The sequence below is a fragment of the Canis lupus genome, chromosome 1, assembly GCF_003254725.2.
Source record: "Canis lupus dingo isolate Sandy chromosome 1, ASM325472v2, whole genome shotgun sequence".
Lineage (NCBI taxonomy): Eukaryota > Metazoa > Chordata > Mammalia > Carnivora > Canidae > Canis > Canis lupus.
Genome location: NC_064243.1, coordinates 4739974 through 4767101, shown reverse-complemented (window position 1 = coordinate 4767101; position 27128 = coordinate 4739974). Strand labels below are relative to the sequence as shown.

Below are 27128 nucleotides of genomic sequence, written 5' to 3'. Positions count from 1 at the left end.
GCACACAAGCACACTGGGTAGGCAAACTTGGATCACATCAGTGGCCCTCGACCCAGGAGCCTTGGGAGCCTCAGGAATCTTGACGCTCAGGCTGCATCCCAGACCTGTCACACCAGAACCACTAGAAACCCTCAGGGACATGATCTGGTTTTTAAAGCTGCCCAGGGCCCAGGGGATTCTTCCAAGAGGGGAGGTAGTTCTCAAAGATAACCAAGAGCCCGAGCTACAAGTAATCCTGCGATAGCGGATACCGATGGTTTCTCCAATTTTATTTTCTGTAAAATGAAGTACAGTGAAAAGCTAAGTGGGCTTTCAAAATGAGGCAGCACACTACACATCACAAGGAGACAGCAGACGCCCCTGAAATGAAGCCCACATGTCTTCTGGAATGACCTGAGGCAGCAGCTGGGACCCAGAGCTGGGTGGGCCTTGGACATTTTGCCTGGTGGTTCTGGGCAGCTCTACCATCCTTCATGAGCCCAGGCTGGACCCCAGTTTAGGGGGCCTGAAGGATTTGGAATTTACAAGTTCCCTGTAAGAAGACAGATACAAAATCACGAATAAAAACTCCCTGGGTTCTAGGAAGCTTCCCCTGCACTCACAGCTCTTCCCAGGAGTGCCTGGCCTGCTGCCCGCACAGTAGGGGATGGGAACCGTGGGCTATGTGCCCCACTGCACAAGCCCCACATGATTCCACCCGAGTGAGGCCCCTGGAAAGCCCCATCTGGCACTATTCCACCTATACTTTTGTGCCTCAGAGATGACCCCAGAGACAGCCTGTGGGCTGACAAGTTGTGCCATTTCTCACTCTCGGGCCAGCAGCTGATTTGGCGCCATGAGGCAGCCTGACAGCCAGGGGTTTGCTTTGTCCTCTCCCTCCTCAGTGTCTTGTCTCCGTTAGTATTCCCCTCCCACCACTTTTTCCTTCTATCTGTCCTCCTATTTCCTCTTTCTCTTTCTCTTCTTCCTTCTGGAAGCACTAGTAGATGTCAGGAACTGCTCTGGACGCTGATCATCGGGGAGTCTGTTTGGCTGACTCTGTGAATTGACCTGCCAGAGGGATGGGAGCCATTGGGCAGAGGGGGAGACCTGGGGAATGGTCTGTACTGTGCACACGAAGGTGACTGCGAGGGGCACCCGGCTGGCTCAGCGGTTGAGCCTCTGCCTTCAGCTTGGCGTGATCCCGGGGTCCTGGGATCCCACGGGGAGCCTGTGTTTCCGTCTGCCTATGTCTCTGCCTCTCTCTCTGTCTCTCATGAATAAATGAAATCTTTTTTAAAAACAAAGAAAAAAAAAGAATAAGAAAAAAATAAAAACGAAGAAGAAGAAGAAGAAGAAGAAGAAGAAGAAGAAGAAGAAGAAGAAGAAGAAGAAGAAGAAGAGAAGAAGAAAATGACCGCAAAACACACATTCACCAGGTTGCGTAGTGTCCCCCAAATTCATGTCCACTTGGAATCGCAGGGTGTGGACTTCATTGGAAACGGGATCTTTGCAGACTGGGAGGAGTTCTGACTGAAGGGGTGGGGGCGTCCTTACGAGAGAGGAGAGGACACACAGGTGGACATGGAGACAGAGGCACCCGTCGCAGTGGTGTGGCTACAGCCAGGGAAAGGCCAGGACCGCGCAGAGCCAGCAGATGCTGCAGGAGGCAGGGAGCCTCCTGCCCTGGAGCCTTCAGAGGGCTCACATCCCTGCCAAGGCCTGCACCTCAGACGTTTGGGCTCCAGACCCATCAGGAGGCGGTTCACTCCTGCTACGCGGTATTTAGCGGCCCCAGGAAACTCACGAGCAGGTTATTAAATGATTTGAAAATAACAGTCCCAAGATAAGACCCAAAGGCAAAGGGCAAGGGAGCAGTAACGCGGTAACACACTGCTTTACCCTAGACTGGCTCAAAAGGATGCTCCGAGCCCCGCGTGGAAACCTCACCTGGCCCCAGAGGTGACAGATACCTGACGGCAAACAGCAAATGCCATTCTCTGGGGTTTGGATATTTTCCTACGTCCAAAGAAAAGACAGGTTCGCCAGAGCCTTTGTAACTTTTGTGCGGTAAATACACAACGCACAGGATTGTGCATTTGCCTCCCTCCCAGCTCTTTGCCTCCAGCCCGTGGACAGATTGCTATCACCTAAAACACACAGAACTCTTGATATGTGCTGGAATGTTCAGCAGTTTCAACTTTCTTTTGCTTCGCCAAGGGGTTTTAATGCTGTTTATATTCCGAAACAGGATCTGGTTTTGTTTTGTTTTTTTTCTCTCCCCCTCCCTCTTACATAAAAAACAGGCCGGGAAAATAGCTTCAAACTGCCAGTGAAATGTCAACAAATGATGAATTTTTAAAGTCTCCCCAATACATGGGTTCCTTCTCAAATAAGATAAGGAAAGGTAACAGACGAGTCAATTGATCACAAAATGGAAAACTGAACTCTTTATCTCCTCACCGTCCTTACATCATAAGAATAAACTGTACTGGCTTAAAAACAGGCAGAAATGTAAAGATCACAGACCACTAAATACAACTCGTGAGAGCTGTTTTGGCAGAAACGTACTGTGAGTTATCAGTAAGTGGGTATAATTTTTGTTGAGCACACATGTTTCTGTTATGTTTTATACCCTTTATTTTAAATCTAAAGTCAGCTGCAGTAAGTGTTGCATGCTTTTAATTAAATTCAGCATTTGGATCCTTTTTAAATAATCAGTGCAAGATGAGGAGTCAGGGGACAGGCTGAAACATTGAAAAGTTCTTTCTTGATTAATCAGTAAATATAATCCTTATATATTTGGGTATTCTTAAGTATCAATGAGAAGTAGATAGTGGTATTCTTGCAGCTGAGAGAGGATTATAAACCCAGGAGGCTCATCACCAGCTCAGAGGTGAGTCCTGAAAATGGGCCACCTTACAAAGGATGAGAAATCCCAATTAGCATTATTAGTTGCAAAGCTCCAAAATCAGTTTGAAATTCTTACAGCATTTAGAGATTCATACAGGTGAGTAGAGTGGAATCAATGCAAAAGACTAAAATGAAAAATAGTTTTTATCCACATCAGTGTCATAATAAAGGTATACGTGTAAGCAGAATCCCAGCAAGTGAGCTTGATCACCTGTCTTCCTCGTCCCTTATTCCAGACCTTTCTACTGTGGCAGAATGTGACAGAGCCACATGTTCTCCGACCTCACCCCTGTGCCTGCATGGGGGGTGAGTCTTGCAGGTCTCCAAACACTCTTCAGTTTTCCCTTCATTTGATGGGTCATCGTGTAACTTCGACTCTCTCTCTACTTTTCAGGCACACTCACAAATGCAATGCCACAGTTTATGTTTCTCGGACAAGGTAACGCTTTTCTCCCAAGTACAGAGAGAGAAGGACTTTGTGAAGTCTGCAGTTAAAAAATGCCTGAGGTAACTAAAATACATTTTGGACTGTTTCCACATCTCTGCTGTTGTAAAGAATGCTCCATTGAACAGGGGAGCACAGATATCTTTTCAAGATCCTGATTTCAATTCTTTTGGGTAAATACCCAGAACTGGGATGACTGGATCCTATGGTAGCTCTAGTTTCAGTTTTTTGAAACAACCTAAATATCCACTGATGGATGAATAAATAAAGGAATATGATACATACGTGCAGTGAGATATTACTCAGCATTAAAAAAGGGGGAATCTGGGGGCACCTGGGTGGCTCAGTGGGTTAAGCCTCCAACTTGATTTTGGCTCAGGTCATGATCTTGGGGTTGTGAGATCGAGTCCCACATCAGGCTCCAGGCTCAGCATGGAGTCTGCTGGGGATTCTCTCCCTCCTCCTTTGCTCCTCCTGCTCATGCGCTCACTAGCTCTCCCTCTCTCTCTCTAATTAATTAATTAATTAATTAATTAATCTTTAAAAAAAAGAAATCCTGCTGTTTGTGGCAACATGGATGAACCAGGAGGACATTGTACTGAGGGAAATAAGCCAGACACAGAAGCACAAGTACAGCCCAGTCCCTCTTACGTGAGGGACTGAAAGTAGTCAGACTCACCGAAATAGGAAGGTAGGTTGGTAGATACCAGGGCCTGCAGGAAGGGACTGGAAATCACTGCCCAGCAGTTAAAAGTGCCAGTGATGCCAGGTGAATAAGCCTTAGAGCTCCGTGGCCCATAGTTAGCAAAGCTGTAGAGCACACTTAAGAATTGGTTCAGAGAGTAGATCTTCTCTTAAGTGTTCTTACCACAACAAAAAAGAAACTGGGAATTCTGTCAAAGTGAACTTTTTTGTATAAGACGTAGCTGTTTTCTAAAGGCAAAAATTCATGGATTCCATGGTCTTTTAGAGTTTTTTGCTAAGAAACAGGGTGATGCCATCACAACTGCAGACGAAGGCATTGGCCTTCTTTGCCACCCCCACTCCACCCTGCATCGCACATGATACATCACATTGAGAAAAAGGAATAGAAGGGTGGCGGGACACAGAGGGAGAAAATACTGTCTCACAGTGTGCTCTGAGGATCAGATGACCTAAGGAATGGAAATGTGCTCTGTGAACTATTAAATATGGCAAGTTTGGAAACAGTGCTTTCTAGTAGGGTTTCTGCATTTTCCCTATATTCAATTAATGCAAGAAACCCAAAGGGAAGTTACGACAATTTAGTTTCAGACTTAAGTCTAAAGATCTAATTCAGTGATACCTGGAAACAGAAAACCATTTGGAAGCTATGTAAATACTGTCACACACCCAGCTGATAACTGCATCTCAAAACCTGTTAAGGAGAGGACTCCTGGGTGGCTCGGTGGTTGAGCATCTGCCTTTGGCTCAGGGCGTGATCCTGGGGTCCTGGGATTGAGTCCCACATCGGGCTCCCTGCATGGAGCCTGCTTCTCCCTCTGCCTGTGTCTCTGCCTCTCTCTCTCATGAATAAATAAATGAAATCCTAAAAAAAAAAAAAAAAAAAAAAAAACTAAAAAAACAAAACCTCAACTCAACCCGGTTAAGGAATTGAGACAGGGGCCTTTTCCTCCTTCTGTCCAAGGACCATGTATATGCCAAAATTTTGGTTTGCATTGAAATCTTGGCGGGGGGGGGCAGTTGGGAGGACCTTGGACTTCCTTTTTGCCTTGTCTGGAATTGCCATAGCGTTAGATTGCCTACAGATATTTAAAACTTGCAAACGTAGGATTTTATGCATTTATTCCTAGGTCTGGCCTCCGATGATGAGTAAGCAACTGTGAGCTTGCGTCTCAAGCCTTTCCAGTAAACATATAATTTTGCTTGACAATGCAGGACAGCGAGGGGGCAAGGGAGAGCGTTCTAACTTTTCTTCCAAATCAGTGCAGCTATAAAGTACAACTGTTGGAGAGCAATCCAAGGCAGGCGTGAGGAAAGAATAGTTTTATCCCTCCATTTGTCCAATCACTCTTCAAGTCCCTAATAAGCACCTACTGTGTGCCAGGTACTGGACTTGTCAGTACTTGAGACTGAAGTGCAATGTGTTTAGTTACAGCTTCCTGTTGGCATGCCACGACCGTGGCTTCCAGAACATTCTTTCTAAAAGTGTTCCATTGCGAAGATCTGTGTGTTGCTCGAACGCATCAACAAAAATTTACCTCTGAAACACCAAATGTTAAAAAAGAATATCTAGCATTAAACTGACAATAAGGCTCCTGTTCAGACACACAGCTGCCTAAACCCATCTTTATTAAAAACAAACAAACAAACAAACAAACACAAGGCTAAGAATGCCTGCAGTAAAACAGAGAACATACTGTCCATACTGCCTGAATATGACACCAAAAGACAACAAGGCAGGATCTAACTATAACCATAGGCAGGGGTTACTTAGAGCCCCAGCGCTGGGATCAGAGACACCTGACTGAAACAGAAGCCAAAATCTGAGAGACCGAAAACTTTGCCCTGGTCCTTTGAGTCTCCAGGGCTCCCCAGTTGCTGTCACAAACAATGGGGTGTGGGGCCTGACAGACATGCTAATCCTGAACATCCTGCAGGTCAGAGGAAATGCAAACATTTCAGGCTGAAGAAAGGGCTTGGCTGATGCCCTGGGAATGAAAGCAGGGCAAGAGAGGAGGCCAGTTCTGGGGGGGCCAGGCTTTACCAGCTGCTTCAGGCTAAGGAAACGTAGAGCACTGCAGAGCATTTGTTGCTGCTCCATCCTGGTCCTAGCCTTCTGGTATTTTGGCTTCTCCTCTCTGCTGTCCTACTTGGCAGGTATTTTCTTAACATAGTCTCCTCATGTGTCTCTGCAGCTACGGTACTGGAGGGTAGTTACATACTCCAAAGTAGCCTCTGTGCCCAGGAAAATTTTCAGTGTTCCAGAGGGATGGGTGCTCCGTGGCTGTGTGTTCAGGTAAGCTTAGCTCCACACAAGTGACTGATATTCTGGATAATCAAGCTCTGGCTCATGCTGGGAACTGGAAATGGTGGTAATTGGAAGTTGGATCTAATGCTCTTATGAGTGGGTCTGGAATGAAGAGTAAGTCATAATGCTTAGAGTCCCAAGATTCTCAGAATAAGTCACATCATTTCTCTTTCTGAAGCACCCAACCCCTGGTCAACTGTCCACATACCTCTTTCCTCGTTTTCTTTCATGGTGGCCTGTTTCCAGAAAGTCCAGCAGAGAAGAAGAGAGAACAACTTACTTAGCAAAGGAAGCTCAGATCAGATTCCTTGCTACAAAGCCATCCGCAAAGCATCCTTTGGATTGCAGGGCCACCTGCTGGGGATTCTGAGCTGTGCACACTTAGGTTCAAATATCGGCTCCTTTACTGAATAGCGGTGTGAGGCAGTGGTCTGCAGTCTGATACCTGGAGTCACAGCAGAACTTCTAAAGGAGGCCTCAGAGTTTTAAGGGCACCAGTTTCCAGCTGCTCAAAGTCCACATGTCCTCCCTCACAGGGCAGGTAGGACTGGTACTTGCTATATTTTTCACGGAACCCTGCCTCATTCCAGCAATAATCTCACTTATAGACATCTGAACTAATTTCTTAAAAAGCCCAATAGATATGATTAGAGGATACATTTCCAATAAGTTACTTTCAGTATCTAAAAATTCTTTGCCAAATGTATATAGTTGACCCTTGAACATGGGTTTGAAATATATATATATCCACTCATTTGTGGATTTTTTTGGATACGGTACAGTTCTGTAAATATATTTTCTCTTCTATTTTTAAGATTTTCTTTTCTCTTACCTTATAGACTATAATACATATAACATACAAAATATTTGTTAATCAACTATTTACGGTATCTGTAAGGATTCCAGTCAACAATGGGCTATTAGTAATTAAGGATCTGGGGAGTCAAATGGGTTTTCGATTGCAAGGGCAATTGGTACCCCTAATGCCTGTGTTGTTCAGGGGTCAACAGTAATACCTTTAGGTGGGGTTTTTTTTTTAAGATTTTATTTATTTATTCATGAGAGACAAGAGAGAGAGAGAGGTGCAGAGACACAGGCAGAGGGAGAAGCAGTCTCCATGCAGGGAGCTCTATGTGGGACTTGATCCGGGAACTCCAGGATCACGCCCTGGGCATGACAGGTGCTCAACCACTGAGCCACCCAAGGATCCCACCTTTAGGTGGTTTTCATCAACCACGTATGATGATTATGATGAGAACTTAATCCAGAAAAAAAAAAAAACTTTAACACTTAGAACATTTAGCTATAGAAAAGTACATATTAATTTAAATTTCCATACATATCCTCTTGCAAAGAGGTATGATAGGATCATCAATAACAGACTATGAAGTATTAAAATGTTTGATGGTTAATATAAAAAGCCCAAGAAGTAACATGCATTGGTGAGAATGTGCAGAGCAAGGAACCTATGTGGGCATGTAAATTGGTGCTATATCGGAAAAAAAAAAAAATTGGTGACATTGGTAAATTGGTGCAAAATGGAAAACAGTATGGAGGTCCCTCAAAAAATGAAAAACAGAAGCATCACACTATCCAGTAATTGCACCTCTGGGTATTTACCCAAAGAAAACAAAAGCACTAATCTGAAGCCATGTACATACCCCTTTATTTACTGCAGCATGATACGGGAGGAGCCAAGCGTCCATCCACAGATGGATAAAGAAGCCGGGAGATATGTATACAATGGGATGTTATCCAGCTATATATAAAAAAGAAATCTTGCCATTCACAATAAACTGGATGGATCTTTTATGGTTAAGACAAAAACTTTGTAATTTCGTCTTTACGTGGAATCTAAAACACAAAGGAGAACAGTCTTAAGTGTCGACAATGAAGTGGTGGTGGACAGAAAGGGAGGTTGTTGGAGCTTGTACAAATTAGCTGAAGGGGGTTAAAAGGTACAAACTTCCAAAAAATAAGTAAGTCACAGGGATATAAACGGCAGCTTAGGAAATAGTGAATAATACTGTAACAGGGATGCCTGGGTGGCTCAGCGGTTGGTCAGCCTTTGGCTCAGGGAGTGATCCTGGGGTCCTGGCATTGAGTCTCCTGTTGGGCTTCCCGCAGGGAGCCTGCTTCTCCCTCTGCCTGGGTCTCTGCCTCTTTCTGTGTGTCTCATGAATAAATAAAATCTTTAAAAAATAATAGTACTGTCGTGACTGTACGACAGACTGTAACACACCCAGGCTGGCGAGGGCTTCCTTATGGTGCTAGTTGTTGAATCAGGTTGTACCCCTGAAACCAAAACGTTCAAGGGCACGTCTACTTCAATTCAAAGCTTTTTTTAAAAAAAACCCAAAGACAAGAAAAAAAGGAAATGGTTAAAAACGAATAATAGACTACTGAAAATAGACATTTGCCCCCAAGGCAAAAGCTCTTGGTACAGTTGGACTTGACGGAGGGAGAATTGGGGCACCGTCCAGTATTCCCTCACTTTTCCAACCGGATCAGCAAAAAGCCTTACAATGTGACATTTAAGGGGAGGTCATTCTATTTCAAAGTATTTACTGCACGTGGGAAATTACATCCTTTGAAGCCATTAAACCTTGCTATTTTTTTTAAAAAGGAAAGAATGCGGGAGGGTTACAGGTTTTGCCCAATTCCCGCGGAGAGGATCACCTGCCCTGGGCCCTGCGGTCACACAGGCGAAAGCTTAGAGCAGGAAGTCAACACGGGCCTCTCCGCCACCATGTCCCGCGATCTCGGGGCCGGCGACCCCAGAGCCAAGCTGCGGCAGGTGGCACCGCCGGACCCTCCCGAGCGGCCCGAGACCTGGGGACCTCGGGGCTGCAGACCCCTCCGCGCCGGCCGACACTCAGCAGGCAGCCGGAAGCGGGGGGCGGGAGAAAGGTCCCAGCCCGGAAGTCCCGCCCTCCGCACGACCCCTGAGCGGCGGGCGGGGCGGGGCGACGGCGGCTCTACCCACAAGCCCGGCGGTTGCTAGGCGGGGCGGGGCGAGACGGGGCGACGCCAGCCCTCCGAGCGAGGCGGGGGATTGGTGAGCGGGGCAGCGGGGCGGGGCGACGCCGGCTCTCCGGGTGAGGCCGGCGATTGGTGGGCAGCGAGGGGCGCCACGCCTGCCCTCCGAGCGAGGCCGGGGATTGGTGAGCGCGGCAGGCGGGAGGCGGGCCCGCGCGGGGGGCGTGGCCGGGCACGTGCTGCGGCACCGGCGCGGCGGCGGCGGCTGAGGGGTGAGGGCGGTTCGCGGGCCGAGGCGGGCGGGACCTAGTGGGCCTCGCGGAGGCCCGAGTCGCGCCTGGGCTAGTGGGAGCGGGGCGGCGGCCTGGCCCCGCGGCCGGCGGGGACAGGAAGGGAGGATGTCCCGGTTGGGAGAAGGCCGCCGCGAGGGTCCGGGGCGCGGCGGACCTGGACCGCAGCTGCTGGCTCCCGACGCGGCCCGCGGGAAACGAAAGCCTCCCGTCGCGCGGCGAGCCCCTGGCGGGGTCCCGCCGGCACGGAGGCCGGGAGATGGCAGCGTGCGTCCTGGCCCCGGGCGGGGTCCGGCCGGTCCTGCTCGTGGGACCCGGGGTCACGAGGTGTGCGGCCGGCGTGCAGGGAGGAGGGGCTGGGAGGTTTGTACGCGGGCGTGTGTGGGGGCGGGGGGGGCGGGACTGTCCGGCCCTGCCGCGGGCGCCGGGCAGGTTCCCGGGTCGCCGGGTCACAGGCGTGTTTACCCCGCTGGTCCTGCGGGGCCGCCAGCCCCTGGGTCGGTTATGTCACTCCGCAGGAAATCGGGAGCCCCCGGCAGTTACTTGGGAAGCGCAGCATCAGCTGTGGTCCGCCCTCGCGCGGCGCGCTTACCTTCCCCGGGGCGCTAGAGGGGCGGGCTGGGGCAGAACAGCCCAGAACCGGGTGGGAGGGCGCGCTCGGCCCTGGCAGGACCTGCTTCCCTAGGTTCTGATTCAGAGAAGGAAAGAGCCAGCCCTGCGGACGTGGCCTGGAGGGCCGAGCCGGCGGCCTCTGTGTATTCTTGGGTGAAGTGCCCCCAGGTAGTTCGTTGTTGGAATGACCCAGCGGGAGGCCGCCGGCTCGCCCTGCCCTGAGCGTGAGCTTGCCCGGCCCAATGACCGGCCCATGACCGACCGCTGGTGCCCAGAGCGGTGTGTGGTCGTAGACGGCTTCCCAGTTTTCATGAGCGGTGACAGACGAACGCTGGACTTACTGGTGCTCGTGAAATGCCTCCCCAGCATTTGTGGACGGTCTTGTTTTTCAGATAAAAGCCTCAGCTTAAGCAGGCTGAGCCTCCCTGCTGGGACGTTTGTAAATATTTTATGCCCCGTCATGGGTGTTTGAAGAGGGGGAAGGAGGCCCTGGGAACGAGTAGCTTGATCTGTCCTGACTGAAATCACACTCCAGGGCTGAGGTGACTTCCTCAATCTGCTCAACAGCTGCCCCGCCTGGTGTCAGCGTAGATAGAGTCACTCCTCTGTTTAGCAGTCACTTTGGAATCCCATACCAAGGAAAAAATACTCTGACTACAGCGTGTGGGTACACAGGCTTTTAGAACTAGGTAGATGTCACAGGATCCTGTGGCTATCGCTGCATTTCTGAAACCCTCGGTATCACTGTGGTACAGCCGAGCTCTGCCCACTGCTGCGTCGGGCCATCTTGCCACTTGATGGAAACTGAGATGTCAGTGCGAGAAAGGAGAGACAACCAATTTTAAAGTCCCCAGACCAGAATCATTTTTGTTTGCTCTTCATTCCCATGTTAAAGATGGCTGGTCAGATGATTTCGTTTCCCCCGTATTTGTAATGTGGAGCAGAGTGTATTAGGTCTCACACATGGGAAACCATGTTCCCAATGAACCCTGGAGAGAGGCTGTGGGCTCCACGAAGGTTCCTTTATCCTAATGAGGCCTCTGACCATCTCTGGGCTCAGATCATCGACTTGTAAACACAATTTATCTGCCTCCCTTCTGTTTGATTGCTGTGTTAATGGGTTTGTGACCGTAACAAACAGGATGTGACATTTTTGCTGAGATCCTTGGAATGATTATTTCCTCTGTGGTAATAGTAAATGGGAAGTTCTCTATGTGCTTTAAAAAAAAAAAAAATGTTAAGTGCTGGTAAATGAGTGTTACCAGGAACTACTTACTTCTGATTTTCATCAGATTGTCTTCAACTCAGGCCCTTCCTGCAGTTACTTGCCATTTTTACACACAATTTTGTGTGCATTTTCCTTGTGAAAAAAGAACAGATCACCCTGAGCCTCTAACTGCTTCCCCAAGCTTGTGTGTGCATAGTGATCTCTGCTCACTTCCTGGAGTCCTCATGACCGCTGGAGGGTGGAGCAGCGCTTCATCCACCTCCACAAATGCCTTCCTGACCACGCTCAGTCGAGCCCATCCACAGGCAGGACTGACAGGCTGTTTTTCCTTCCAAGAACCTTCAAGGTGGTCTGGTTGAAAGATGTCGGCCCTCACTACCCTGTTTAAGTATGTCGATGAAAATCAGGATCGCTACATTAAGGTAAGGGAATGTTTATTGTAGTAAACATTAAAATCCGGTTTAATGCAGTGGGGCTCAGAGAAACTTTCAAGAAACTAATAGGAGCTGTGCCATTTAAATATGAAGACTATCGTCTAGATAGTGAGACAGATACAGTGTGATCTCACATATATGTGGAATCTTAAAAAGTCAATGATACAGAAACAGAAAGTAAAACTCTGGGTGCTGGGAAATGGGAAGATGTCAGTCCAAGGGTACAAACGTTCAGTAATACTGTGTTATATGCTTAAAATTTGCTAAAACGGTAGATCTTACTGATCTCTCACCATACAGAAGAAATGGTAACCAAAAAGTGTGTGTGTATCATCTGGAGGTCTCCTCTTTTGCCTCATTCCAGTATGCAAGTTATATTTTGGGCTTTTGACAGAAAATCTCAACATATATTTGTTTCTAGAAATAGCAAAGCTTATCAGAGATTTTAGTTTAATCTCCATCTGCAATTTCTTGTGGTAGATATAGATTAAAGAACTCTTAACTTTTTTTTGGCATTTCATCTGTTTTGAATGATTTGGTAATGTAAATAAAATCTTTTTCTTGACATTAAAGAATTGTGCTTTGCAGTTATTTTTGGAAGACACATTTCAGATGAAATCTTTAGTTCTCATTCTAAAAATTATATTTTAAAGAACTTGGCCATTGTGAACGTGAATAATAAACTAACTTGGACTTTGAAAATGTTGGGTACTTTGTTTCAGTTGTGATTTTGGTAGATTTAGTTGTAAATTTATTTATGGAACTTTGTACATTTCACATTCATCTTGTGCTTAATGGTTAAAAATACACATTCTGACATTTTTCTGTTATGCTGTAGTTTTGCATACAGGGTCAATAAAGATAGTTTTTTAAAATCTTAAAAAGCAAATGTGATAGCTCTTCTCTTTGATATCTAGCCATCATATTAAAAATGGACTGGTTGCAGGTAGCAAGTCAACTTTGGGTGCCTAAAACCTGGCAAATTTATGAATATCTTTCTTCCTTAAGGAGCACCTTTTTAGAATTCATTTTTACTTACTATCCACAAACAGAAACTCGCAGAATGGGTTGCCATCCAGAGTGTATCTGCATGGCCTGAGAAGAGAGGTGAAATCAGAAGGATGCTGGAAGTTGCCGCCGCAGACATCAAGCAGTTGGGTGGCTCTGTGGAATTGGTAGATATTGGAAAACAGAAGGTATGGCGCTGGCATTCTTGGAATTACAGAACCACAATGAGCAGACCTACCTGAGGGCCCAGCACGTTCTTTTCTCTCTCTCTCTCTCTCTCTCTTTTTTTTTTTTTTTTTTTTTTTTAGGACTTGCTTATTTGAGAGAGAGAGAGAGAGAGAGAGAGAGCTGGGGGAGGGGCAGAGGGAGAGTAAGTCTCAAGCAGACTCCCCACTGAACACAGAGCCCAATGTGGGGCTCAGTCTCACGACCCTGAGATCATGACCTGAGCTGAAATCAAGAATCAGACACTCAACTGCCACCCAGGTGCCTTGGACCCAGCATGTTCTTAAACTTCATCGTTTGCTTCAGATAATCTTCCTGTCTTTAAAGTAAACAGAAAAGGCCTGATTTTCATACTAAACTATATCATTTCCTTAGTTGGATGGGGGCAAAATTTTTGTAATACTCAGCAATTTTCTCCAGGTAGGAGAGCTCTTGAGGTTACTCAGAAGTAAGTTAATTTGGGGTGCCTGGGTGGTTCAGTGGGTTAAGGATCTGACTCTTGATCTTGGCTCAGGTCTTGATCTCAAGGTCAAGAGTTCAAGCTCTGAGTTGGGCTCCACACTGGGTGTGGAGCCTACTTAAAAAAAAAAAAAAAAAAAAAAAGGCAGCAGCAAAAGAAGTATGTTAATGTCATGGCCACTCTTAGAAAATCTCTGGGATTCCCCCCTAGAAAGCAGTGTGCATTCAAACTAGGAGCATGCACACTGAACGTGTAGATGTGAAAGTTATGAAGACCCCCATTCACCACGCTGTGTCCCCTGCATCCCAGGGAGAAACAGCACTTTTTTATGACTTGGTTCCTGAAAAAAGAGCTGTTTTTGTATTTTACTGGCCCAGCACAGGCTTCTGACAAGTGATGGTTCATTTTCTTCCTGACATGAATGAACCATCTCACTAATAATACATTATTCTACTTTTTTAGTTTCAGATGATTTCAAGTCCCATGCTAATGACATGTTTCATGTCCTATATTTTCTAAGTTTGTAGTATTTTTTTATATTGCAAAGTGTGACAGAGTTCTCTTGCCTGGTGATTTAAGTGTCCGTTGGTATCATAGTCTTGGGGGGTTTTTTTTGTTTGTTTTTTTGTTTTGTTTTGTTTTTTAAAGATTTATTTATTTATTCATTCAGAGAGAGCGAGAGAGAAGCAGAGACACAGGCAGAGGGAGAAGCAGGCTCCATGCAGGAAGCCTGATATGGGACTCAATCCCGGGTCTCCAGGATCACACCCCGGGCTGCAGGTGGCGCTAAACCGCTGTGCCACCAGGGCTGCCCCTAGACTTGGGGTTTTATGTGTGGACATTTAGCCACATTTGGTGTTTTCAAAAATAGAAGAACCCAGAGGCCCAGATGGGCTGTGTCTCCACTGAGCACCCACAATCAGTTGATGATGAAGGGGATTCAAACGTGGACCACCTGATTGCCGGTCCATTATTGTACGTATGAGATTTCCTTTGGCCACAAGTGTAATAATTGACTTAAGATGTACTATAGCTTCCCAGCACTTTTCCCCACCTGTGAGAGAATAAATCAAGGGTCTTTTTATTGTTTTATTGGAGAAGCATAATTGATTTGCTTCTCCTCCATTTTTTCCTAGTATATGAAAAAAAAAATCTAGGTGACAATAAGACTTGTTTCATTACAATAGATTTATTCTATTTAACACTGACGTTGGAGTGCATTTCTTCAGGAAGGACAAAAGACAGACCAATGACTGCTATACTCTTGAATTACATAAGACCTATTTTTTAAAAAATTATTTATTTATTCATGACAGAGAGGCAGAGGGAGAGGGAGAGAAGCAGACTCCATGCAGGGAGCCTGATGTGGGACTCAATTCCGGGTCTCCAGGATGACACCCTGGCCCAAAGGTGGAGCCAAACCGCTGGGCCACCGGGGCTGCCCCATAAAACCTATTTTTATCAAGGAATTGACAGATTTCATCACTGTTAGAAAAGTTCTACAAAGATCCTTATACCATGGGGTAATAGCACGTTGGAGCTTCTCTTCCTGTGGTAGCAGTATCCCATGTTTTAGGAAGCCATGATGACTTGGGGCAGTTGTGGAGGTGGAATTGGATGTCATCATGTGTACACGCAGAAGCTGGAGCATCCTCAGGCTTACGGGGGAAAGATGACATTTGGAGTTCCAGGTCCTGGTGACGGACCTCAGAGCATGAGTCGCTGGTGGGCCAGGCTGGAAGGCAGGCATGGGCCGTGGGAGAAGCTGACATGGGGCTCTTTGGTATCAGGCCCACTGCCAGGGCTGGTGCGGTAACGTCAGGTCCAGCCCCTCCACTTCCACAGCCACTGCCCAGGCAGTAGGACAGAAAGGCTGCAGGGCCAGGAGATAGGGGGGGACCCGGTCACCAGGGGCCTGGCCTCCAGACAAGTGCTCAGAAAGTGGGAGAGTCATGTGTCCTCCCTCACAAAGTGGTGAGGGACAGGAAGTGAACAAAGCACTTGGGACGGAATAGGGCCCATTGGGTGCCGGTACAGTGAGTGTAGGGCTGGGAACTGGACTAGCAAGGCGTCCGTGGGGATGGAACAGAAGCAGGGAGACATGTGGAGCCCTTGCCAATGACTTGTGCCCATACAGGTACTCTGGTAGAGGAAGGCATGGTGCCCCTCAAACACCTGATGGTGTTGCTCAGCCAGACATCATTCTTTCATGTCCTGAGAAGTTAGGGGTACCCAGGCAGAGATTTGCAACATGAATTTCAGTACAAATTTACCTGGGGGCCCAAACGGCATCTTTTGATAAAAAAAGGGTGAAGTATTGGAGTATTTCAATTATATAGAGTAGAAATTTACTTAGAGAAAACCTGTCATTTAAAAATCATTATTTTCCTGAGGCCAGTGCAGGGCCAGCTGCAACTATAGTGTCACGTGTTGTCATGTGTGACCAAGACAGTGAGTCGAAGGAATGATTCTTTACCCCCTGTGGCTGGGGCTGTCCTTCCGGAACCTGCGGGAGAACCCAGCCCTGCGGGCGGTTCACGTGGACAGGTGACCTTGGATCCCAGGGCTGAGCATGGGTCCCCTGGGGTCCCCAAGACTTAATGCAGTGAGCATTTCTTAGTGCATTTCATTGGCAGGACAGATCCTGCTAGAGTCCCGGCAGCCTGGCCTGTCAGCTAGAGTATGATCCGCTCATTGCTGGCTCATAGCCGCCCCCACCCCGTTCTTGGGGTCCCCCATTCTTGGGGGTGTGGGAGACTGGGTCGGGCATGGGAAGGGAGCCCAGCAGGAGCACCGGCTCTTACTGTTCCCTTCTGTCTTGGTCTGCGTCCTTTTCTGTGCACACTTGTGATCCACAAGCAGAATTTTAAACGTGTATCTCCTGCTTTAAGACGGTGGTAGTTTTCATCCATTATTTTAGAAGATAATGAAAGTCGTATTTAGCATCTCGTACAAACTTAGCCTTCATAACATTTTGTTAACGTAAAATTTAAAAAAAAGAAAATCAGCCTTTAAAAATTCACCAGACATCCACCAGCGCGAGCATGAGGCCCGCCCAGGGCGGCTGACTCTGCCAATAAAGTGGGCCTGCGTCAGCGCCTGTCAAAAAAAAAAATAAAAAAATAAAAATTCACCAGACTGCCTGTAGTTGGTGAACATGACACGGTCTCAGTGCTCAGGATTTTGGGAAAGGAATTTCCTGTTCATCACTGACCCGGTGGAACACTGTGTTCTTGACCTCTACAGTACCAGCTGCTTGATGAGAACAATAGAACAGTGAACACAAAATAGAAATTCTCCAGGTAACATCTACTAGAAGCACCAAATTTTTTAAACAAAGGCTGTCTTCAATTGGCTCCTTCTTGATTCTTAGCTCCCCGATGGTTCTGAGATCCCACTTCCTCCCATTTTACTTGGCAAGCTGGGCTCTGACCCGCAGAAGAAAACCGTGTGTATTTACGGACACCTAGATGTGCAACCAGCGGCCCTGGATGATGGCTGGGACAGTGAGCCCTTCACCTTGGTGGAGCGTGACGGTAAGGGATCCTCTTCTCTGGGACAGGAAACATCTGGAGGAGCCTTCCTGCTCTCTTACCTGGGGGCTACACTGTGTCTCTCAGAGGTTATCCTTCCAGAACAAGTTATTTTTACATCACGTGGCAGTTCAGTTCTGGAAGTTGCACACATGTGCACCAGTCACTGAAATATCACTGTGTCAGAATTGGGGTTGAGTGAGATTTGTAGTTCTCTCTTGATGATGGTGCATGGTGGGCCCTATGTATGACCAGGTTGTCTGCCCCTAACTGTGACCCACTGGTTGCAGAAGTAGATATGAAGTAACTAGCCAGCTAGCAGTGCCCTCCTGGATCTGGCTCTGCCGTCCATGCCCGAGTCAGCAGGAATGTGTCTGCTAGAAGGGGAGGGGAACTTGGGAGCATCCATGTGGCTTGCTCTTAGGTTATGGTGAATTTTCTGGTAGATCCTAACAATAGTGTAGGAGGGAGACTCGGGGCTCCTGACAGAATTAAATTGGGGCTTCTGATTTGAAGAGGGAGTCTTAGGATGCTGCATGTGGTTGTGCTACGCTACCAGGTGTGCTCCAGAAATACACTTTCTTTTCTATTTCATTGTGATTGTAACTGGAATTTGCTGATTGCTATTCTAGGCAAACTGTATGGGAGAGGTGCGACCGATGATAAGGGTCCAGTGGCCGGCTGGCTGAATGCCCTGGAAGCCTTCCAGAAGACAAATCAGGTACTTCAACCCCGTCTAACTACCTGGCTCCATCAGAACGATACAAAGCAGGGCTGTTTTCTCCTGGAACGGCCTGTAGAGATTACAGATCACTGGGATATGAGAAAGCAAGGTCTCCCAAAACCTGTGTATCAGCACAGTGCGATCAGATATAAGGTTATAGGTTTGTTTTCCAGCTTTAGGAATTGTAATTGTTTTACAGTCACTCAGAGGTCATAGTACTGATGACTCAGCAGAAATCCAACCAGTGCCTGAAATTCGAGTTTTCAGCCACTGATTCTACATCTGGGACAGGAGACCTTGAGGCCACGTCCTGGACTCTGTGGTAGTGGGCGACTCCTAGCTTTCTCAGGGAGTGGTTTTATCCTTCTAAAAAGTCCTTATTTTTTAGAATATATTTCCTTAACTGTGAAATACTGCTCATGTCTAAAGTTTGTAAAATAGAAAAGTAGAGAGGAAAAAGGTGCCTAGAATTCCAGCAGTTAGAGACTTTGTATTTTGTTACTTCATGATCTTTTCAACTGTTTTTAACCTAATCCTGATCATTGTGTACAGATTTTGCATCGTGATTTATCTCGTACGTGATAAAATAAAAATATCAAGACAAGCATTTTTGTCAGAGGGTAGAGTGGTAGATCTGAAAAGGGACTGGGACTCACTGGTCCAAGTGTCATTTTGCACAAGAGGGAGCTGAGGCCCAGACCCTCCGACAGACTGGACTTGGGGACTGGGAAGATTACCTCTTCTCCAGGGCCCCTCGGGATCTGGAGGTGACCGAGGGGGAATGGCTGTGTGCAGGGCAGAGCTGCCAGGGTCCCAGGAAAGGTTTCATCTGAGAGACAGAAGGGGAGAGGCAGTGGGGAGTGCGGGGAGCTGTCCAGGGGCAGTTCTGAGCTAGGCCTCCCCGGATTTGCGTCCCTGTGGGGCCTCTGCTGCTCTGTGGCCTGTACGACCTTTGGCGAGTCACCTTGCTTGGGTGCGGCTTCATTTTCTCACGTCTGGAAGGAAGGCCGCCTTCCTCCCTGCACGGCGCTGGGGAGACGGGGCCTACAGAACAGTGGGCGGCATCTCGCGGTTACTGTCCGCTCCTCAGAAGGCCCTTGGCGCGTGGAGAGGCCGTGGTGCAGAGCTCCTGAAATAGGAGCGGGCCCCTACTCGCTCTTGCGTGCGGGGTACGTGACTGCTCCCTGATGCAGGCAGAGGCTGGTTTTGTCTGTGTCATGGCACGTGCCATAGAGAGAGCAGCTCAGGCTACCTTGGAGACCCCTGGTTGGCGTGTGGATAGGACGTGCGGTCACCCTGTGGACTCCTCCTGGGCAGGAGTCCTCGGTGAGGTTGTAGCTGCAGCCGGATCCGGGCTCGGCCCCTGACAGCCCGGCACCCGAGGACCGAGGATCCCTGCCAGGCACACAGCCCGTCCGAGTGGTGGGTCTGGAGGAAGTTGAGGCTTTGACATTTGTGATTGCAGAGCACTTGGTGACTTCATGTCCCTAGTGTTCAAGAAATAAAAGGACCTGAGAACTGAATGCCTCATTTCCCTTCCATAGGAAATTCCAGTCAATGTCCGGTTCTGCCTGGAAGGCATGGAGGAGTCAGGCTCCGAAGGCTTGGACGAACTGATTTTTTCCCGTAAAGACACATTCTTTAAAGATGTGGACTACATCTGCATTTCTGACAATTACTGGCTGGGGAAGAAGAAGCCCTGTATCACATATGGTCTCAGGGGCATTTGCTACTTCTTCATTGAGGTATCCTGCATTTTCCGTGTTTCTTCCTGTTTCTCTGAGCCTGTAATCTCCTTTGCCCTTTGTAGCGCGCAGCTGGTCAGTCCTGGAAGGCAGCCTTGCAGGGAGAGGCCCAGAGCCTTCTCTATGTGCCAGGTCTTCTGTGACACCACTTCGGGGTCCTCCAGCCACACTTAGTTTCTCACCACCTCAAGGCACAGGGGGTATTTGGAGAATTGGCTGGGAGCAATTGAGGAAGGATGAACTGCCACTCGCCCATTTCAGAAGGTTGACTTCTGCAAAGCACTATAGAAAGACTTACTTTGATAAAGTAAGATGTTCACATTTCAGCCCTCAGGCTCTGCCTGGACCAGAGATCACGAGGGACCTGGGTGGTTGTGGTCCACACGGAAGCCTGGCACAGGCATGGAGTGGGAGGGCCACGGACAGCTGAGCCCGGGTCTCCTGCACAGACAAGGGGGGTCCTAACACACAGGGTGACTGATGCCTGTGAGGGAGTGTTGTGCAGGCTGAAAGTGCCAGAATCCTAACTGCTGCCCTGAGCGCTTAGTCTCTCAGGATGACTTTTCTCAGGTCCGACCCGAGAACCCAGTGGCTGTGAGTCAGATGCTTCCAATTTGCCATTTTACAGGTGTGGAGAGTCAGGCCTGGCGAGGGTCCAAACCTGACCTGTCACAGGCTGTGGGGTGTTGAGGGGCCTGGCCCCAGGTCCTCAGGCTAAAGGTCCTTGCAGGCTACTTTTCATGGTGGGTGTTCCCTCTCAGCAGAAAAGCGCAGGGTCTCCACGAAGCCTCCAGAAACGGCTGAGTGTTCCCACCCATAGTCAGCGTTTCCAAGAGTATATTTGTCATTGCTACCAAAGTTTTATAATTTAGGAACTGCCTTGCTTTCCTCCTTGAGGGAACAAATCTTGATTTTGAAAATTGTTAGGTTTCGTGAATGTTCTTGGTTCAATTTACTGTCACACGATCAGGCTAAGTTCCCACTGGATAGCAGCTAGAGTGGTCTCTTTCCGTCCAGGTGGAGTGCAGTGACAAGGACCTCCATTCTGGCGTGTATGGGGGCTCGGTGCATGAGGCCATGACGGATCTCATCATGCTAATGGGTAAGCACGGTTTCAGTCACTGTTCAGTGACTTGGGAGAGAAGTTGGAGTGACCTTGTTTCAGGCGGTCATCAGCATTTGGCTCTTGTCACCGTTCTTTGTGGAGCACCTGAATCTCCTTCACTTTCTAACTACTTCCTTCTGCTCTCTGTTCCCATTGAAAGATGGACATGCTTCATTTCTGCCTGTCTCCCTGGATTCCTCCATGTGTCCTCAAACCCTGCCTTGCCTCCAGGACCCACCTGGGGCAGCCCCTAGTGCCATCAGGCCCCATCTGAGCCGGCCTCTAGGATCACGTGACCACCCTCCCCTGAACACAGTTGTATTTTCCGTCCCTTGGAGGGCACCGGCTCTATTTTCCACCACAGCACCCCAGCAAGGGCTCCTTCAGGCTCAGCTCTGTGGCAGTGAGGCCCAGCCCAGTCCTTCTGGCATCCTGCTAGTTTAAGCCTGCACATAGCTTTGCCTCATCCACATTTGCCTAAGTTCTGTTCCCTTCCCTCTTGGATAACAGGCTTCCATATGTGCAGCCTGTCATCTCTGGGCCCAGAGTCTACTCTGTTCTACTCGTCCTTGCCTCCTTAGCTAGGGAGCAGCTGGTTTTTTGTGGAACGTGTATTAAAAAATACTGATCAGTGTAGCAGCTTTTATAGGAAGCCTGCTGGAGGCAGTCTGCGCAGTCTGCGTTCTGGTCTGTGACTGTGGACAGTTCACCTACCCTTCCAGATCAGGATCTTGTGTGTTAAAGTGGGAAGATGATACTGCTCACCTCACTGAGTTGTTTACATATGTAACTGATTGTTGGCAGGCCATGCTCGAGGGCTCATGTGTGCCCAGGGAACATCACTGCAAAGCTCTCAGTCCTCCTGCACCCTGGGCCCCAGGGGCTGAGTGGGTGGGGGGCCATGGTCTCTGGCTGTGAGCACAGCTCTGTTTGTACCACCCGCTGCTGAGCACTCCTCTTCTGTGCCCTCCCAGGCTCTCTGGTGGACAAAAAAGGAAAGATCCTCATTCCCGGCATCAGCGAGGCAGTTGCCCCCGTGACAGAGGAGGAGCTGGAACTCTACGACAAGATTGACTTTGACATGGAGGAGTACACCAGGGACGTGGGGGCAGAGACTCTGCTGCACGGCTGCAAGGTGCCTTGTTTGTGTCCACGTGTCCCCTATGTGCCCACCGTGCCCTGTGCGGGGGACCGCCCCCTCCTGTGGGAAGGAGCCAGAGGTGCTGGCAGAGACCCAGGCATATCTGTGTGTCGGGAGCCCTCAGATGGTACAGACATAGAAAAGCAGCACCTTACTGGGCTTGAAATTAGAATTAGGAGCTTTTTAAAAATGTCGTATGTTGACTTTTGACAGCCTGGGAGCTGGAGAATGTGCACAGAGAACACATAGTAGCAGGTAGCTTTTGCCTTATTTGCGTTTCTGGAATCATTGTGTACCACTGGGATCAGAGGTGATTAAGGCTAACCCCACAGCCAGTCCCCAAGGTGGGAACCATTTGCATAAAATGCATTAGCCTAGATCCTGGCTCCTGAGTCCGATAGGCAATGGTAGTCAAATTGTAGCAACAGGCCCTAGGGTGCAGGAGGAATATGGCCAGGCCCAGCCCGGGAGCTCCGATTCTCAAGGAGAGGAACGCACAGAGAAGTGTAAAAGGAGGCCAGGTGCCTGGGAGGGATGTGGCCTGAGGGGATGGGAAGGGTGTGGCCTAAGGGGGACAGGACAGGCACAGGCGAGTCCAGCTGCTCGTGGGGAGGGCCAGCTGGAGGGGCTCGGGGATTCAGACTACAGAAGCCTAGCTGCAGGCCTGTGACACCCCAAGGAACCCATGTGCTCCCCTGGAAGATGGTGGACGTGATGGGTTCGTGCAGAGGGATGAGCTGATCAGACCCACCTTGCGGGCAGACTGTTGGAGGGGTGCTGAGGGCTTGGGGCTGGGGGACTGGTTGTGCTGTTGCAGGGGGCACCCAGAGCTGGCAGGGACGCACGGGGGAGAATTGGTGGGCCTGAGCAGAGCAGGAATCCCGCAGTTGGAGGCACGGGTGGGGGCCTTCACAGGGCGGCTGGCAGTGGGATCCTGAGGCCAGAGAGTAGAGTGTTGGAGGGGGGGGGGGGCGGCTGCATCTGGGAGAGCTGGTTTCTGAACAGACTTCAGTTCGCTCCCACTGTGGCCTCGAGTTAGTGTCTGTATGTGGGAGGTGTCTGCATTAGGGCCATGTCTTCCTTCCAGGTGTCCCTGAGCCTGTTTCACAAGCAGGAAGTCCACACGTTAGGTGGCCAAATCACAGGAGCCCCGGGGCCCTGTCAGGTTTCTCTTGCCAGCCTGTCATTTAGGGGCCTCGTGTCCTCTTGACTCTTCTGGCGCTGCTGCTGGGATACGTGAGGTGTGGGAGGTGGTGGTCTCAGTCCTACACTGGGGAGATGAGGGCCTGCCTTGTGCCAGCCCACTTGGCAGAGGGTGACGATGCTCAGTCTCTCGTCACCTGGCCCAGGACAGGGTGGGCGGTCCTGGCTTTCCTCCCAGTCGGAAATGCCCTGGGGGAGCCAGGGGGCTCACAAATGGCCTGCCTTCTCCTGCCCTCTTCCTCCTGGCTCCTGGCATCTCTGGTCCCGCAGGAGCTCTGAGGTCTGTGGGACCACAACTTAGCCCTGAATTCTGCGGGGCTGGTGAGAACCCCACGGTTCTCAGAGCCAGCGGCAGCCCTGAGCTGCAGTGAGGTGGGGAGATGCCACACTTGAGGCTGTTCGGAGTGTGGCAGTGCCCCCCCTTGTGGTGTACCCCCATAGCAGGTACTAGAGCACATTGAGGGCAGGCTCATCTCTCAGCCTTCCGGGGGCTGTACTTCCTGCCTGGGATTGTGTGGACCCCAGGCCGGCTGATGACCAAGAGGGACCTCTCAGATGACACTGCCAGCTCCTTCATCCGCAGACAGTGCTATCCCCTACCCCCCTGTGTTTTCTGCAGAAAGACATCCTGATGCACAGGTGGCGGTACCCGTCCCTCTCTCTCCATGGGATCGAAGGCGCCTTTTCTGGATCTGGGGCCAAGACCGTGATTCCTAGGAAAGTGGTCGGCAAGTTCTCCATCCGGCTCGTGCCAAACATGACTCCCGAAGTTGTCAGCGAGCAGGCATGTGACGGAGCTGGGATGCGGGGAGGGGCCACAGCAGAGACTCGAGCACAGAGGCATTTAGCAGGGCACCAAACCCCGGACCCACACTTCCCACTTCTTGACTCTTGCCAACTCAGTAATTACTAGAATAAGCAATTCAGAAACGGTTCGAAGATAAAGGCTACATAAAAATCCTCACATATGACCTTTGTCACTGCTGAGGCATGCTATAAATCTGACCTGTGACCTCATCCTAAGGCTTCAGGGCAAATGCTAACTTTGGGCTGAGTGTGTTAAAGTGAGAACCCACAGGAGCCGCGTCTGGGCCAATGTGAGGAGCGGAAGGGCAAGACTCCAGATGGGGAAAATTCTGGAGGGGGCAAACATGGGGGCAGCCACCCGCCCTCATCTGAGAGTTCCCCAAGAGAAGGAATCAAGGACTTCCTTAATGAGAGAAAGCGGGGACTGAGATGTTGTCACCAGCTGTGCCTCAGTGGCACGGGGCTCCACTGCTGGTCTAGATGTGGTTATTGTAAAACAAATCAAGGGAAATTTTTTAAAGACATTTAAATTTTATCACATGGGAACATCTGTGTAAAGGGTGAATTGCTGGAAATGAAAGCATTACCATTTACCTTTAAATAGCTGGATTTTTTATCTGGGTAAAATCCCTTTTTTTGTTACCACAGTTAAGCTCAGTGTCAGCAGCAGAAAGTGAGGCCCATTGCAGACTCCGTGTAGACTCCATGCAGATTGACTGCAGGGCCCCCGCAGACTGCAGAGCACCACAGGGCAGACCTCTAGCGCTGGATCAGATGCAGGCTTGGAATCCACTGTGTCTTGTTTGTGACCCAGGTCACGGGCTACCTGACGAAGAAATTTGCTGAGCTGCACAGCCCCAACAAGTTTAAAGTGTTCATGGGCCACGGTGGGAAGCCCTGGGTGTCTGACTTCAACCACCCTCATTACATGGCTGGGAGAAGAGCCTTGAAGACAGGTGAGACTTCTCCCGGGGCCACATGGGCTGCACTCGGGCTCCGGACTGGCCTTGCTGGGCGGTAGGTGTGCCGTGACCCCCAGCCCCGCAGCCTCACAGCTCACCGTTTCTGTTGTCCTGTTCGCCCCCAGTGTTTGGCGTCGAGCCCGACTTGACCCGGGAAGGTGGCAGTATTCCTGTGACTTTGACCTTTCAGGAGGCCACGGGGAAGAACGTCATGCTGCTGCCTGTGGGCTCAGCTGATGACGGCGCCCACTCCCAGAACGAGAAGCTCAACAGGTGGGGGCTCTGGTCCCTCTCTCCAGTCCTGCCCCTGGGTGGCTTTCCTCATGGCTGCCTGTGAGGAACCCCAGGAGAGCCCCAGGGTGCCCTCCAGCCCCTCCTGTCCCCTCCCTGGCTGCTCCCTCCCCTCCCCCCCACTCCCTGTAAGGCTGCTGGGAGAGGAGAACAGCGGGGGGTGGTCTGTGGTTACCCGAGGGCAGTACTCTGCTACCGTGGTCGTTGGGCAGCGAGCGCTCAGCGAGCGCTTCTGGTGGAAGGCAGAGATGGGGCCGTGGGGAGGTGGCGGGTCCTCACAACCAGCTTTGGCCAGTGCTCTGTGTTTGTCTCAGGACATCATCCAGGATTCCTAAAGAACCTCCAGTTATGCCTGTTTGGAAAATAAGTATGCTTGCTGGCTCCATGAGCCCCTTCTAGATGTTCCTGGCCTATGCAGACATGATGGGGGCTCTTTGGCCAGCAGGGATGGAAGGTTGGCTCTAAGCTAGCAGCCGCAAGGAGGGGTCCAGTGGGCAGAGGGCAGCTGTGCGCAGTATAGGAGGGGCTGAGGAGGACGGAAAACAGGAGCCTCTGGGGGCCACAGGGGTGGGCTAGTTGGGGCTCAGACAGAGGCCCAGGCCCTGCTTGGAGGGCAGCAGGCAGGGGTCGGAGACCCAGGTGTCAGGGCATGGGGTGAAGCCTCTTGCCCAAAGGGAGGGGCTGTGATTAAAGTGACGATTTCCTTAGGAAGACCTGGGAGGGGCCCCGTGTGTTCTGTTAGACCAAGACCAGGACTGGTCCCCAGTGGGGCTGTTGGACTGATCCTGCACTTGGGAACCTGGGGGCCAGTTCTCAAGGCCCCAAAACGAGAGGGTAGAATTCCCAGAAAGAATGCCGTCTGCATGCCTGCACCTCTGGACAGCAGCTGACATGCTGGCGTGTTCTTCTCCATTAGGCTTAACTACATAGAAGGAACCAAGATGCTGGCTGCGTACCTGTATGAAGTGTCCCAGCTGTAGGAGGGAGCGGGTCCCCTCACTCGTGGAGCGCCGTGGGAGGAATTGCTTCTGCCCTCGCTCCACCCCGAATGTTCAGGAGGCTGTCAGCGCGATGGTCTCCGGAAAGTAGCCAGGATCTAACAGCGCACATTCGTCAGAGGTTCTGGTTGCCGTCCAGCTGGGCTGCATGGGGGGTCTTCCTTCCTGCCCCCTCTCTGCCTCCTGACTCTGGCTTGGGCACACTTAGGAGATTTAGTCAGGGGCACGTGATGCCCTGAGGGGCCACCCCTTCTCGTCCCTCGCCCTCATGTGGGTTCTGTCCTTGTCTCCAGCCTGAAACCAGTACTGCTGTTTCCTATCTTCTCTTTATGATGATTCCTCAAAACCTAAACCTAACCGTAAGGATTACTTGTTCTCAGTATGTGCTACCAAATAAAAAGGTACAAATGAAGCCTCTTGGGAGCGTTCCTGCCCATCCGACTCACTGGCGGGGGCGCAGGGAGGGGCTCACCCTTGCCTCCTCTGAGCAGTCCACACGAGGGATGGCAGGGTGCTGGTGGTGTTCACTGGGTCCCCCCACATCACACCGAATAGGACAGAAGGGGGACGTTGGAAGTCACCCTTGGGGCCCTGGGGCCTCTCTCTACCCCCTCATGCCCCAGGTTCTCTGCAGTGCCCTGGGGAGCCCGTGTCCCCCACAGCCTCTTCCCCTTCTTTCCCATCCCTCTCCTGACACCACTTGCCCACCATGGACACTCATGTGGCTCATTCCTTTGAGCCGCCTCTCGGGGTCTCTGCGCTCTACCTCTGGTTTCTAGTTGGGGGATAGAGTTCTGTGCAGGATGGGATGGTGTTCATCGGTCAGCTTTCCAAAAGTTCTGTGCCTGGGGGAGGCTCCAAACTGCTGGAATCCAAAGCTTGTCCTGTGTTAACTCCATTGCAGGAAGCTGGCCACCAACAGAAATACAGCCACCTCATCTCATGTAGAAAAAAATAGAACTCCCCGACCCTAGGGAGAATGAGCTGAGCCTCTCCCACCTGAAGGAACTGGAGTGTCTCCACATGACCCAGGGAA

General features: G+C 50.1%; 1 protein-coding gene and 2 long non-coding RNA genes across 5 annotated transcripts; 1 reads left to right on the top strand and 2 right to left on the bottom strand.

Moving 5' to 3' along the window:
* Positions 1–248: 248 nt before the first annotated feature.
* Positions 249–9239, bottom strand: LOC112643964 (uncharacterized). The gene is made up of 3 exons (XR_003126004.3): positions 9027–9239; positions 8009–8201; positions 249–532 (listed from the first exon to the last, which is right to left on the bottom strand). It is a non-coding gene; the product is annotated as an uncharacterized LOC112643964 (long non-coding RNA).
* Positions 5652–7995, bottom strand: LOC112643963 (uncharacterized). Its single transcript, XR_003126003.3, has 2 exons — positions 6556–7995; positions 5652–6449 (listed from the first exon to the last, which is right to left on the bottom strand). It is a non-coding gene; the product is annotated as an uncharacterized LOC112643963 (long non-coding RNA).
* Positions 9240–9524: 285 nt separating the features above from the next.
* On the top strand, positions 9525–26504 carry CNDP2 (carnosine dipeptidase 2). 3 transcript variants are annotated; one of them, XM_049111757.1, is made up of 12 exons: positions 9525–9598; positions 11793–11878; positions 12943–13086; positions 16957–17119; positions 17749–17837; positions 19385–19585; positions 20603–20687; positions 21665–21825; positions 23654–23818; positions 24656–24797; positions 24929–25076; positions 26011–26504. In XM_049111757.1, the coding sequence occupies exons 2-12, from the start codon at positions 11819–11821 to the stop codon at positions 26072–26074; spliced, it is 1422 nt and encodes a 473-aa protein (XP_048967714.1). In that variant the 5' UTR covers positions 9525–9598; positions 11793–11818; the 3' UTR covers positions 26075–26504. The 3 variants fall into 3 exon arrangements, with proteins under 3 accessions (XP_048967714.1, XP_025277783.3, XP_048967715.1); XM_025421998.3 differs by lacking the exon at positions 9525–9598 and adding an exon at positions 9925–9943; XM_049111758.1 differs by lacking the exon at positions 9525–9598 and adding an exon at positions 10268–10396.
* Positions 26505–27128: the final 624 nt, after the last annotated feature.

Bases quoted from the DNA above. Each gene is read 5' to 3' on its own strand.
- CNDP2 (XM_049111757.1), top strand. From the start codon at position 11,819: ATGTCGGCCCTCACTACCCTGTTTAAGTATGTCGATGAAAATCAGGAT. The intron at 11,879-12,942 runs GTAAGGGAATGT...ATCCACAAACAG, and splicing joins ATCAGGATCGCTACATTAAG to AAACTCGCAGAATGGGTTGC. The intron at 23,819-24,655 runs GCATGTGACGGA...TTTGTGACCCAG, and splicing joins CCGAAGTTGTCAGCGAGCAG to GTCACGGGCTACCTGACGAA.